We start from the raw sequence: 13,062 nt of genomic DNA on the forward strand, positions 1-13,062 counted from the left end.
AGTGATAATAGTCTTCAAGTAAACCGATATATTTGAAGCACCTTTACTTGTTACCTTCCCCCTCCGTCACCATCTCCCTAAATTTCATACCAAGCGAAGCTCACTAACTTCCGACGCCACGCACCATCAACCTTTGTTGCCTTCACACAAGTGGAGCGGTTGTGGGAAGTTGAAAAAAAACCTCCAAATTTGCAGGAATAGAGATGCTGTGATGGCGGAATCCAATCTATATCGTCTTCTTATGGCCCGTTGTAAGCATGATCATAACATTCATAGACCTTTAAACTTTAAACTTGAAATTAAACAAGATAGAGGTTATACAATTTAAGCCTTCTTAATCTTTCAAGCTCTACGGTAACTTCTTTCATGCTAGGCCTATTCCGACTTTCTCTGTCAAGGCATCTACAAACAAGGTTACATGCTGCGTCTAGCTGCTCATCAGTCACCTCCTCTAAAACTTGACGATCAACAATCTCACGCAACCGATCTTCCCTCTTTGCCTGCACGAAAACCGTTGCAAGATTTTTATCTTCTTCATCAATTGGCTTTAATCCTGTCAGGAGTTCTGCAAGAACCACTCCAAAGCTATACACATCACTTTTATCGGTTAGTTGACCAGTAATCATATATTCAGGATCCATGTAACCTAACGTCCCATAAACTACTGTAAACACTTGGTCATGACCCAACGGTAGTGACTTTGATGCACCAAAATCTGCAACTTTTGCGGTGTAATTTTCATCCAATAAAATGTTAGCTGACTTCACGTCTCTATGTATGATCGTCGTCGTTGCATCTGAGTGAAGATAAGCAAGTGCACCGGCCGATTCATGTGCTATTCTTAAACGGCTATCCAATGGAAATCTTCCGGTGCTGCTTGTATTATGATGAATGTGATGGTAAAGATTGTAACTAGAAACAAATTCACAAACAAGCAACGGGACCTCGGTTTCCAAACAACATCCTAAAAGTTGCACCACGTTCCTGTGATTAATTTGTCCAAGAATTACAATTTCATTCATAAATGGCTCCACTTGTTCTTCGTCCAATGTTCTGGACCTCTTGATTGCTACCACACGGTTATCTGATAGTATTCCCTTGTACACAATGCCAGTACCACCACCTCTTTCGATAATCATACTTTCTGCAAAATTCATAGTCGCTTTTTCTAGCTCTTCTGCTTGAAAAAGTTTTATGGAACCAACACCGCTTTTTAGTTTATCTTCCAATAATAGAGCGCCATTTTTCTGGAAGAATTTTTCTCTAGGCGTAAGTTGCTTCCACCTCTTGGGCGTGAGGGATCCTAAGTTCATATAAGGCTTCTTGGGCATGAATGATCCAATATCCATACCTGTATGAGGTATGAACACATTATCACCACTTTTCTTGAACATAAATATTTATAAAAACTAGCAAGTTACACCCATAAGTAAAAGGAGATCTCCATAGAAGAAAAAACGGACAAACTGTCCTATGTTCTAATACAAGTTAAAAAAAAAAAAAAAAAAAAAAAAAAAAAAAAAAAAAAAAAAAAAACTTTGTGCCAAGTAACATATAATTTGCTAATTCAGTAATTAAGTTGTATCTACAAACACGCTAGAACCCAAACCCGAACACTGAATAACCCAAACCTAGAATGGTTCGGTTATCAGGTTGGTTTTTAAACTTTGAAAACCCGAAGAACAACCCTAGGTAAAATAGGTAGGTTGTATTTGTCCTTTATATATTTCGCTGTATTCTTCAATTATAATCAATCAAGTTTGGCAACTTGAACTTAGATAATAAATTGGTGTGTGAACCCATTTATCTTCAACCTAACCCGCACATGACCCTTTTATTAATTGGGTTAGGCAGGCCAAACCGTATAACCAGTCCCGTGCCTTATTTCACCATATAACCTCATAACCTATTCATAGTATTTTCCTATCGAATAAACTAATTGATACTTCTATGGAAAATTCATATCAATTTACCCCGAACAATGAGTATGGCTAAAAATTTTGAAACCGTTGATTGATATTGGTTTGATTCCCAAATCTATAACTCTAAAAGTTATTGCGCTTCGGTAAGTTTTATACCAAACCTGTAACTCCATGAAAGAACAGAACCAGCACACACATAATGAGGAGACTGGAATACCTGAGTTCTGTCCACTATCGCTGAACGAAAACTTATCAACCATCCTGCCAAATATTGTCTTACTGGCAGTTTGCGACAAATTATAGGTGTTCTCTTGTAAGGTCAGCACATATTCTAGACTAAGGACAACCTCAGCCATCGTAGGACGATTCTTTGGATAATTATCCAAACATCTTTCCGCTATTTTAGCAAATTGCTTCAAACATTTTGTGGATATTTCACGCCTTATATCAGAATCCACTATACCCTTCAAGCGACCTGCTTTGATAGAGTCTTGAGCCCATGTTGCTATTCCGCAATCAAGACTATTATCAACCGCCCTCTTCCGACATAACACTTCCAATAATACCACGCCAAAAGCATACACATCAGACTTCCTTGTCAACTTTCCGGTTGCAAAATAATTTGGATCGATATAACCAAAAGTGCCTTTAACAAGCGTGTTGACATAAGTCGATGCCTGATTCTTTGGGCTTACTATAGACAACCCGAAATCCGAAACTTTAACAGCCCAGTTTTCGTCTAACAAAATATTTGAGCTCTGTAAGATTAAATATATTATGTGATAATATTTAATCAATAGCCATTATAATCATTTACATGATAGAGATCAAAATATATAATAACCTATTATTTAATTAGTTGGTAATTGTTGATGGACCATATTACCCTTAGTAACTAATTAGGTTTCCTCCTGGGTGCTTATATAAGGAGAGTTATGTGGAGGTTTAAGGGTTACTCAGTTTCACAATTCACACCCCATAAGCCATAACATCATCACGAAACCTCCTCTCCTAACCGATACCCTTTTCGGTTTCTAAGTCACCATCATCAGTCAGCACCCTAAGGAGGAACCGAATCAAGATGACAGGCATGTCGAACTCTCTCACAGGATTCTCCTCTGCACTATCTGCGGTGACAGGTATGATTATATTGTTTTCCTTCATGAACAAACAGAACTGAACCAACATGTGGTATCAGAGCATATGTTGATTAGTCAGTTCTGTTTTCGTATCCATAATTCTGGGATTGAAACTTGGAAAACGGAATTTTTTGAAACCGTATGAACTTGACAGCCGGTTTCGAGTCATAAGAATCGACTCGAAATCATGATTTTCGATGAAAGGATTAATTGTTTGTTCACCGAATTAACTGGATTATATTTTTAGCCGAAATCTGTTTGGTAAAATTATTAAAACTCAGGTTTCGGGTTCCAGAATTTTATTTTTTATGATTAGGGTTCATCATGTTTATGTGAAAATTCGAATATTCTGTTATGTTTTGGAATATGATTTGGATTATTAAGTGTTTTTCCTGATTTTGATCTAATTTTGTCCTCTAAAATTTTTTAGAAAACTGTTAAAAGATAAAGAGATTTAAATTTCGAAATCTGTTAACAAAATTAGATCAGCTTAAACAGGAAAGGATATCTTTTAATCCCTTAGATTTCGAATTTTCGGTTATGATATCACAATTACAGCTGTTAACGAGGTTGCTACTCGCAACCATGAGGTTGCTACTCGCAACCACGAGGTTGCTACTCGAGACCATGAGGTTGCTACTCGCAACCATAACGTCATGACTCGCAACCATGAGGTTGCTACTCGCAACCATAACGTCATGACTCGCAACCATGAGGTTGCTACTCGCAACCATAACGTCATTAGTCGCAATCATGAGGTTGCTACTCGCAACCAGAATGTCATCACTCGCAACCATGAGGTTGCGACTCGCAACCATAACGTGATTAGTCGAAACCGTAGTTGCGACTCGCAACCATAACGTGACTAGTCGAAACCGTAGTTGCGACTCGCAACCATAACGTGACTAGCCGAAACCGTAGTTGCGACTCGCAACCATAACGTCATTAGTCGAAATCGTGGTTGCGACTCGCAATCTCGAAATCGTGGTTGCGACTCGCAATCTCATTAGTTCGATCCGCGCTAACGGGTGGTTTGCTATTAAATAAATGGTTTTGAAATTTACTTAGTTAATTAATCAGAATCAGATAATGTAATGTTTTACAAAACCAGAAATAGCTTAACTTGAATGAGCTTTTGATATATCATTTCTGGCCAAAGCTGACTTGATACATCTACTTATCATTCAAGTATTACGAAAGCTATGCTAAGTGTGCATCATAAGCATGAATGTTTTAATATCTGGCCAAAGCTGATTTAATTCTTTCATAGATGGCATACTTAGCAAGTGCATAACTAAAGTGATTGTTTCAATTTCTGGCCAAAGCTGATTTGTTACAACCACTTTGCACATATGCTTAAATGATTACACTTCTGGCCAAAGCTGTTTTGTTTTCGTTTAAGTAGAATTTTTTAGTTAAGTCTATTATTTTTGATGTTAGTAATAGACATTATCACAGCTTCATTATGTAAAATGGTCATTATTTTGCCTGCCTTAGTTTAACGTGCCCATAGATCACATTAGTTTTCTTCCTTAGTATCATAACTTGCTCATCTTATTTCCACTATCAGCACCCAACTGCGGGATTCCACCTTTAACTGGTGATAACTTTGCTGCATGGAAGGATGCTCTCATGCTTACTCTCGGATTGCTTGATTTCGATTATGCTCTAAGAGAGAAAAAGCCAGCGGACCTTACCACTCAAAGCACTGCTGCTGAGCAGTTAACTCATGAAAAGTGGACTAGGTGTAACCGCATGTCTCTCATGTTTATGAAGCAATCCATAAGCAATGCAATCAGGGGAGCTATTCCTGATTCTGAAGATGCTAAAACCTACTTGGAACATGTGGAGGCTCAGTTCAAAGGGACGTCTAAGGCGCACGCTAGTACTCTTGTTCTTAAGCTGGTGACAACTAAGTATGATGGGAGGAGCGGCATTCGCGAGCACATCATGATGATGAACGACATGGCCAATAAGCTGAAGGGGCTGGAAATGGAAATCAGTGATGGTTTCCTTGTTCATTTCATCATTACTTCGCTTCCTTCTTCTTTTGAAGCATTCAAGATCAACTACAACACTCAGAAGGAAAAGTGGACGATGAGTGAGCTGGTCGCCATGTGCGTACAGGAGGAGGAGCGTATGAGGATGGATCGCCATACTGATGTTGCCAATTTCACTACCTCCAATCCTAAGAAAAGGAAGCACAATTATCAGAGGAAGGATGCTTCTAAAGTCCATAAGTCTAATCCTAACACTAATGCAAGTGCACCTTCCAGCTCTAAGAACTCCTTAGGCAGTATCCGCTGCAAGTTCTGTAAAAAGACAGGACATATGCAGAAGGAATGCCCTGATTTTAAGGAGTGGCTGGCTAAGAAAGGTAACGATTATTTTATGATACTTGAGTCCTATAATTTAAGTGTTCCTGCTAATTCTTGGTGGTTTGATTCTGGTTCTATGGTTCATGTTACCAATTCTACTCAGGGATTCCTTTCAATCCGGAAGCTGGAAAGAAACCAAAGAACGCTTAAGGTTGGGGATGATCGAGAATTAGAAGTGAAGGCCATTGGAACATTACAATTAGTTATGAAAACTGGTTTATGTATTAAACTTTATGATACCTTATATGTTCCTGAGGTAACTCGGAACCTTGTATCAGGACCAAAGTTAGACATGGACGGTTTTATTGTTTCCCATGGTCATCGCCAACTCTCTATCCATTATGATTCTGTTCTTTATGGTACTGGTGTTCTGGATGGAGGTCTCTATAGATTAGAACTAGATGATGGCTTTTCCAAATCTTTGTTGTCATATAACATTAATGAATCACTCACAAAGATGGAAGAGAAACGAGACTTAGAGACTTCATCCATGTTGTGGCATCAGCGTTTAGGCCACATTTCAAAAGAGCGATTAAATCGTCTCGTAAAGGATGAAGTCTTACCTCCTCTCGATTTCTCTGACTTTGGAACATGTGTCAAATGTCTTAAAGGTAAAATGACATTAGCGAATAAGAAAGGTGCCACTAGGAGTTCTAATTTATTAGAACTCATTCACACTGACATTAGTGGTCCCTACCAAATCGCTGGCATAACAGGACATACTTCATTTATCACTTTTATTGATGATTATTCTCGTTACATGTACTTGTATCTTATTAAGGAGAAATCTGAATCTCTAACAACTTTTAAAGATTATAAGGCTGAAGTTGAAAAGCAATTAGATCGTCAGATTAAAGTTGTGAGATCAGATAGAGGCGGTGAGTATTATGGAAGACATACTGATGTGGGTCAAGCTCCTGGTCCATTTTATGAGTTTTGTAAGGGCCAGGGGATTGTAAACCAATACACCATGCCTGGTACACCTCAGCAGAACGGTGTCGCTGAAAGAAGAAACCGTACCCTTATGAACATGGTGCGTAGTATGTTAGCCAACACTAACTTACCATTATTCCTCTGGACTGAAGCGTTAAAAGCAGCTGTTCATATACTCAATAGAGTTCCTTCTAAGTCTGTCCCTAAAACTCCTTATGAACTTTGGACAGGAAGGAAACCGAGTCTTAAATATATGAAAGTATGGGGCTGCATTGCTGAAGCAAAACTTTACAATCCTTTCCTAAGGAAACTTGACCCTAAGACAGTTACCTGTTTCTTTATCGGGTATCCTGAGAACTCTAAGGGTTATCGTTTCTATTGTCCTTCCCATGTCACCCGTATTGTTGAAACCAAGCGTGCCGCGTTCCTGGAGAATTTCAAGGTCAGTGGGAGCAGTACCAACCCTTACGAAGAATTGCAAGAAGTACAAGACGCGGGGGGGAGAGACTCGTCGCTTACCATTACTCCGATTACTCCTCTTGTACCCAATGCAACTATTGTTCCTGAAGCTACTGCACCAACTCCAAATTCACCTCTACAATCAGAACCCATTATACCTCATGACGAAGGCACATCAAACGCTCAAAACCAAGACAACGCTGAACCCGATAATCTACTCAGGAGGTCATCCAGGCAAAGAAGGCCTCCTAATTGGGATGATTATGTTACCTACCTGACTGAAATGGATCCCGGAAAGCTCAATGATCCTATCTCTTACAATGAAGCCATTAGCAGTGATCAGTCTTCTGAATGGAATAAAGCAATGATTGATGAGCTTGATTCCATGAAGAAAAATGACGTTTGGGATTTGGTAGAATTACCCAACGGAGTCAAACCCGTAGGATGCAAATGGGTGTTCAAAACAAAACTGGATCCGAATGGTAACGTTGAACGCTACAAAGCGAGATTGGTTGCAAAGGGCTACACTCAGAAAGAGGGAATTGATTATCAAGAGACGTTTTCACCTGTCTCTCGTAAAGATTCATTAAGGATCGTCATGGCCCTAGTAGCTCATTTCGATTTAGAGCTGCATCAGATGGACGTTAAAACTGCTTTCCTTAACGGAGATTTGGACGAAGATGTTTACATGAAGCAGCCTGAAGGCTTTGAGCCTGAAGGTCAGGAGCATCTAGTCTGTAAGCTGAAGAAATCCATTTACGGGTTAAAACAAGCATCACGTCAGTGGTACCTCAAGTTTGATGAAGTCATGAAGAAGCAAGGTTTTATGAAGAATCAAGTGGATCAATGCACCTACCTCAAGATGAGTGGGAGCAACTTTACTATACTTGTCCTTTACGTTGACGACATTCTATTGGCAAGTAATAGTTTAGACATGTTGCATGAGTCGAAGCGTTTACTCTCGCATAATTTCGACATGAAGGATCTCGGAGATGCATCTTACGTCATTGGCATCGAAATTCACCGAGATAGAAACAAAGGGATCTTAGGATTGTCCCAAAGGGCCTACATAGATCGTGTCCTTACACGATATAACATGCAACAGTGCAAACCCTCCATCGCTCCAGTAGTTAAGGGAGATGTTTTCGGTTCGTTTCAGTGTCCGACAACAGAGGTTGAGAAGGAGCAAATGAGCCAGATACCTTATGCATCAGTAGTCGGGAGCTTGATGTATGCTCAAGTCTGTACTCGTCCAGATATCGCTTATATTGCTGGAATGCTAGGCCGTTATCAGACTAATCCTGGCCTAGATCACTGGAAAGCAGCTAAGAAGGTACTTCGATATCTGCAAGGGACGAAAGACTATAAGCTGACTTATAGAAGAAGTGATCATTTAGAAGTGGTGGGCTATTCTGATTCTGACTTTGCCAAATGCAAAGATGACAAGAAATCCACTTCGGGCTATATCTTTATGTTAGCAGGCGGCCCTATCTCTTGGAAGAGTCATAAACAACAGTTGACCACAACTTCCACAATGATGGCAGAGTACATTGCTGTCTATAACGCAACCTGTCATGGAATGTTGATTAGAAACCTGGTCACTGGACTCAAAATCGTTAATTCCATTTCTAGACCATTGAAGCTTTACTGTGATAATTCAGCTGCCGTTAGTTTCTCGAACAGTAACAGTTCGACTGGAGCTGGTTTATATCTCGATACTAAATATCTATTTGTACGTGAACGTGTTGAGGAAAATAATCTTTGTATCGAGTATATTAGTACTAAGGATATGCTTGCGGATCCGATGACTAAAGGTCTCCCTCCTAAGGTTTATGAAGAACATGTTCGGAATATGGGATTATGTAAAGACCTTATTTGAGCATATTGTACTAGCTTATGTTTTATGTTTAATGAAATTTCCTCAAGTTTGATTTTGTATGTCTGTTAGAATATGTTCAACCGGTATAATGGCATATAGACAAATAAAAAGTTACAAATCAAACAAAGGGCTTACGCGTATTTTGATCATAACGACTAGGTTTTAAATTAAGGCTATAGTATGATTAATGGGGGTCCTGAGTCGCATAATGATTCAACGGCTGTATTTCTCTGCTATAGTACTTGTTTAAGGCTAAAATGAGTGTTAACTCCTGATCAGGCTTAGCTAATACTCATAGTAAATGATTACTCGGCTAAGTGGGAGAATGTAAGATTAAATATATTATGTGATAATATTTAATCAATAGCCATTATAATCATTTACATGATAGAGATCAAAATATATAATAACCTATTATTTAATTAGTTGGTAATTGTTGATGGACCATATTACCCTTAGTAACTAATTAGGTTTCCTCCTGGGTGCTTATATAAGGAGAGTTATGTGGAGGTTTAAGGGTTACTCAGTTTCACAATTCACACCCCATAAGCCATAACATCATCACGAAACCTCCTCTCCTAACCGATACCCTTTTCGGTTTCTAAGTCACCATCATCAGTCAGCACCCTAAGGAGGAACCGAATCAAGATGACAGGCATGTCGAACTCTCTCACAGGATTCTCCTCTGCACTATCTGCGGTGACAGGTATGATTATATTGTTTTCCTTCATGAACAAACAGAACTGAACCAACAAGCTCTTTACGTCTCGATGTATGATACCAAACTCTATACCCGTACCTGTATGGAGGTAGTCTAACCCACGAGCGGCACCTATGCAAATCCTGAGTCGCTGACACCAAGAAAGAGGTGTACCAAGTTTATGGAGATGATCTGCAAGTGTTCCACGTGGCATATACTCATAGACCAGAATCATCTCCGTTTCGTGATTACAGTAACCAATCAAAGACACAAGATGACAGTGACGCAACTTCGAAAGCATTTCTACTTCAGCCCAGAACTCGGATGCCCCTTGATTCGACATGCTATCCAATCGTTTAATGGCGGCAGCGACAACAGTCGATCCATTTTTAATGTTACCTTTGTAAACTTTCCCAAAACCTCCACGCCCAACTACTAATGATTCGTCAAAGTTTTTTGTTGTTGTAAGAATTTCGTGAAACTCGAAGTGACGGCAAAGCTGTGACCATTGCACGGAGGAGGGTTCATATTCATTGCCGGTAGCAACAAACATAATTATTGATAAATTAGTGAAGCAAATTTGAAAACGATTAATGGGTGATTTTGAAATTACAAGAGAGTTGCCGATCACAAAATGAAAGTTCTTTCAGTGGCGGGACCACCGTTATGGATAGGTGTGAAAAGAAAGTTGACTTTTGTTCCACGTGAATCAAGATTTATGTTCAAGATGAGGTTGGAGTTTTATATAGAATTAAATTGAATTGAAATCATCCTTGCGGTTTGGTATTTTTTTAGGGTAGTGGGGGTGGTATCACTTGCAAAAATTCTATCACTTACAAACATTCAATCAAGTTTCGCTATGTCATTAATTATTTTTCATCACTCACATTATTTTTTAGTGGTAATGGTCATCACTCACAACACACAACAATAAACCCTTAGAGGACTCGGGGCACCACGTTAAACTTTTCTATAACGCGTTATGGGATAAGCATTTCCCACCGCCACACTTTGTATAACGAGTGATGACTTGTGGAATTGTTTAACGCGTGGAAAAATTAACGGCGTGATGGTTTATTTTTGTGAGGGTATTTGTTGGTTGGGGGGAAATTGTTGGGTGTGGTGGTGAGTGATGACCACCCCCACTAAAAATGGTTGTGAGTGATGGAAAAATGGTCAATGACATGGCGAAACTTGATTGGTGCTTGTGAGTGATAAATTCTATCACTAGTGATTCCACCCCTAGTCCCCTTACACCCCCTCACATCCATTTATCACTCACACCCCATAACGCGTTAACATTATCACGGAACATTGCTATCACGCGTTAACATTTGTGGAGGCGGTGGAAGATTTGTTTGTTCCACGCCTTGAATTTGGCTATCATGCATTGAAAAGCTATCCGCCCCCACTCAGGTTCATCTAAAAAAGCTTTTTTTTTCTCAGTTGAACCAATTATGTTTCACAAAAGTTGTTAAATTCATCTATTTTTCTAACACAGTTAAAATTAACATTAAATGATGGGTGTTTTTTTATGGAACTGACAAGTGTCCAAACGTCAACGACAATTTTGGCAACTTACACTTTTAATGTTTTCTTTAATTTTTTATTAACATTTAATCAAAACGAAATATCTATCTTGTTCATTTCCAGATTCAAAATATATAATAAATGAAAAAGAAAATCACTTTAACGGTGTTTATAGATTACTAGGTTATAACCCTGTAACTTCCCGAGCACGAAAATTAATTTTAAATAATCGTAAGTATATAATTAAAATAAACTTAAATAATATGACGTATTAAATAAGTTAATAACAAAGTGGATACCTTGCTTTGGAATTTTCATTGAGCATAGAAGTGTAACGGATTCGTATCGCGGATTTTGCATAAAAGAAACAAAGAAAATCATTTACTATGGTTTGTTGTTCAAACCAGGAGGATCAATCTAAAAGCTAACCATTTGTTAGATGTAGCAGGCTGTTATAAAAACTAGGGTTAAGTTCACGTACAAAGTGTCTTATCGTACAAAACGTACGAAAGACATGGAAAAACAAAAAAAAAAAAAAAAACGTGTTGTCATTTTCATAATTATTTGCTCATATGATAATTATCAAAATTACTCTAAAAATGATCTTGTAGAGTAATTTTGATATTGTATGGTTATTATCAAAATTACTCTAGAAGTGTATCTTGGAGTAATTATGATACTCTACAAAATTATCTTACAAGATCAAAATTACCATAAATATCATTTGTAGATTAATTATGATACTCTACAAGATCAAAATTACCATACAAGAAAATTTTACAAAATTACCCTACAAGATCATTTATAGATTAATTTTGATAATTACTTTACGAGTAAATAATTACGAAAATACCACCGCATTTTGTTACATTTTCACCCTACTCATACGTTTTGTATGATAAGGATATTTGTATTTAATCTTTAATACATGATTTAATAGTCACAGTAATCAAATTTTCTTATGCTACGATACACTCACACATAATGGCTTAATCATCAATGCATAAAACATTTCAAGACTTCTTGTTTGTCAGGTACGTCATAAAACAAATTTGTTTATCAGGTACGTCATAAGGGTGAAGGGAGTGGTTACCTATTTCAAATAGGTAAACTCCCCATTCAACCAATCAAACAGTGACACATCAATTCACCTAATTAGTTTACTTATTGCTCAAAAACGTTCCCGGTGGTTTACCCATCTTGGATTAGGTAAGGGTTTTCTAATGGCACACCCCATGTCTATCCGCACACCTTTTCAATTCAATACGCATCGTATAGGCCTATACGATGCGTATTGAAATAAAGTAAAAGACATGTCAGACTGACAGGTGCAGGTTATGTCTGGCGGCGGGCTTGATACGCATCGTATAAGCCTATATGATGCGTATCAAGGCACTAATTTTTTGAAGTTTATTTTTTGTTGTGTTGTATGACATTTTGTTACTCTGTATGAAATTTTGATTAATCTATATTGACACAAGTAGCGTTATGATGCTTTGAGCGATTTGTTCGTCTCGCCCCGATGTTTCCGCCATCGGTTCGGGTGTGACAGGTTGAGGACTACGAGTGTTCTAGACTCGTTTAAGACATGCTTGGTTGTGCGATTTACAGAAATAAGGATGCATTCCACGGTAAACGATGCAGCGGATGAAACCGAAGCTGTTATTTCAGTTGTTCAGTACTTCCGAGATGATTCAAGTGAGTCCTATGAAGCAAGTGTCTGTCTATTCATTTGAGAGGAATCATTGCATTACATCCCCATTGAAAACAAGTGGTTGTAATGATGGAACCTTGATTTGAAATACATTTTTGAGAAATTTAAAGTTTAATATGCATCGTATAGGCCTATACGATGCGTATTAATCGATGAATTTACTGAAATACCCCTGTTGTTTTTCTGATAAATTCAGGGGTATTTTTGAGAAAATTCAAAGTTTAATACGCGGCCTATACGATGCGTATTAAGCCGATATACGATACGACATAGGCCTATATGATCGTATATGGCATTATTTCAAATTTAGTTTTATTGTGTTTCCCTCGGTTCGACACGTACGTGTCGTTTTTTGCCGAACTTTCGCATATTTTGTCGTTTTATGACGTATACCTTCAACATACGTCG

General features: G+C 38.2%; 1 protein-coding gene across 1 annotated transcript; it reads right to left on the minus strand.

The window, feature by feature from the left end:
- Positions 1-299: 299 nt before the first annotated feature.
- On the minus strand, positions 300-10,056 carry LOC110877246 (receptor like protein kinase S.2-like). Its single transcript, XM_022125401.2, has 3 exons — positions 9,464-10,056; positions 2,140-2,678; positions 300-1,351 (listed from the first exon to the last, which is right to left on the minus strand). Exons 1-3 carry the CDS (start codon positions 9,961-9,963, stop codon positions 300-302), a joined length of 2,091 nt encoding a protein of 696 aa, XP_021981093.1. The 5' UTR covers positions 9,964-10,056.
- Positions 10,057-13,062: the final 3,006 nt, after the last annotated feature.

Source organism: Helianthus annuus, chromosome 9 (genome assembly GCF_002127325.2).
Source record: "Helianthus annuus cultivar XRQ/B chromosome 9, HanXRQr2.0-SUNRISE, whole genome shotgun sequence".
Taxonomy (NCBI): domain Eukaryota; kingdom Viridiplantae; phylum Streptophyta; class Magnoliopsida; order Asterales; family Asteraceae; genus Helianthus; species Helianthus annuus.

What these genes read in the sequence shown, in the direction of transcription:
- LOC110877246 (XM_022125401.2), bottom strand. Translation starts at nt 9,963, where the DNA reads ATGTTTGTTGCTACCGGCAATGAATATGAACCCTCCTCCGTGCAATGG. An exon ending in CATCGAGACGTAAAGAGCTT is followed by an intron (nt 2,679 to 9,463) that starts GTTGGTTCAGTT and finishes AATCTTACAGAG; the next exon opens with CTCAAATATTTTGTTAGACG. An exon ending in CGATAGTGGACAGAACTCAG is followed by an intron (nt 1,352 to 2,139) that starts GTATTCCAGTCT and finishes TACCTCATACAG; the next exon opens with GTATGGATATTGGATCATTC.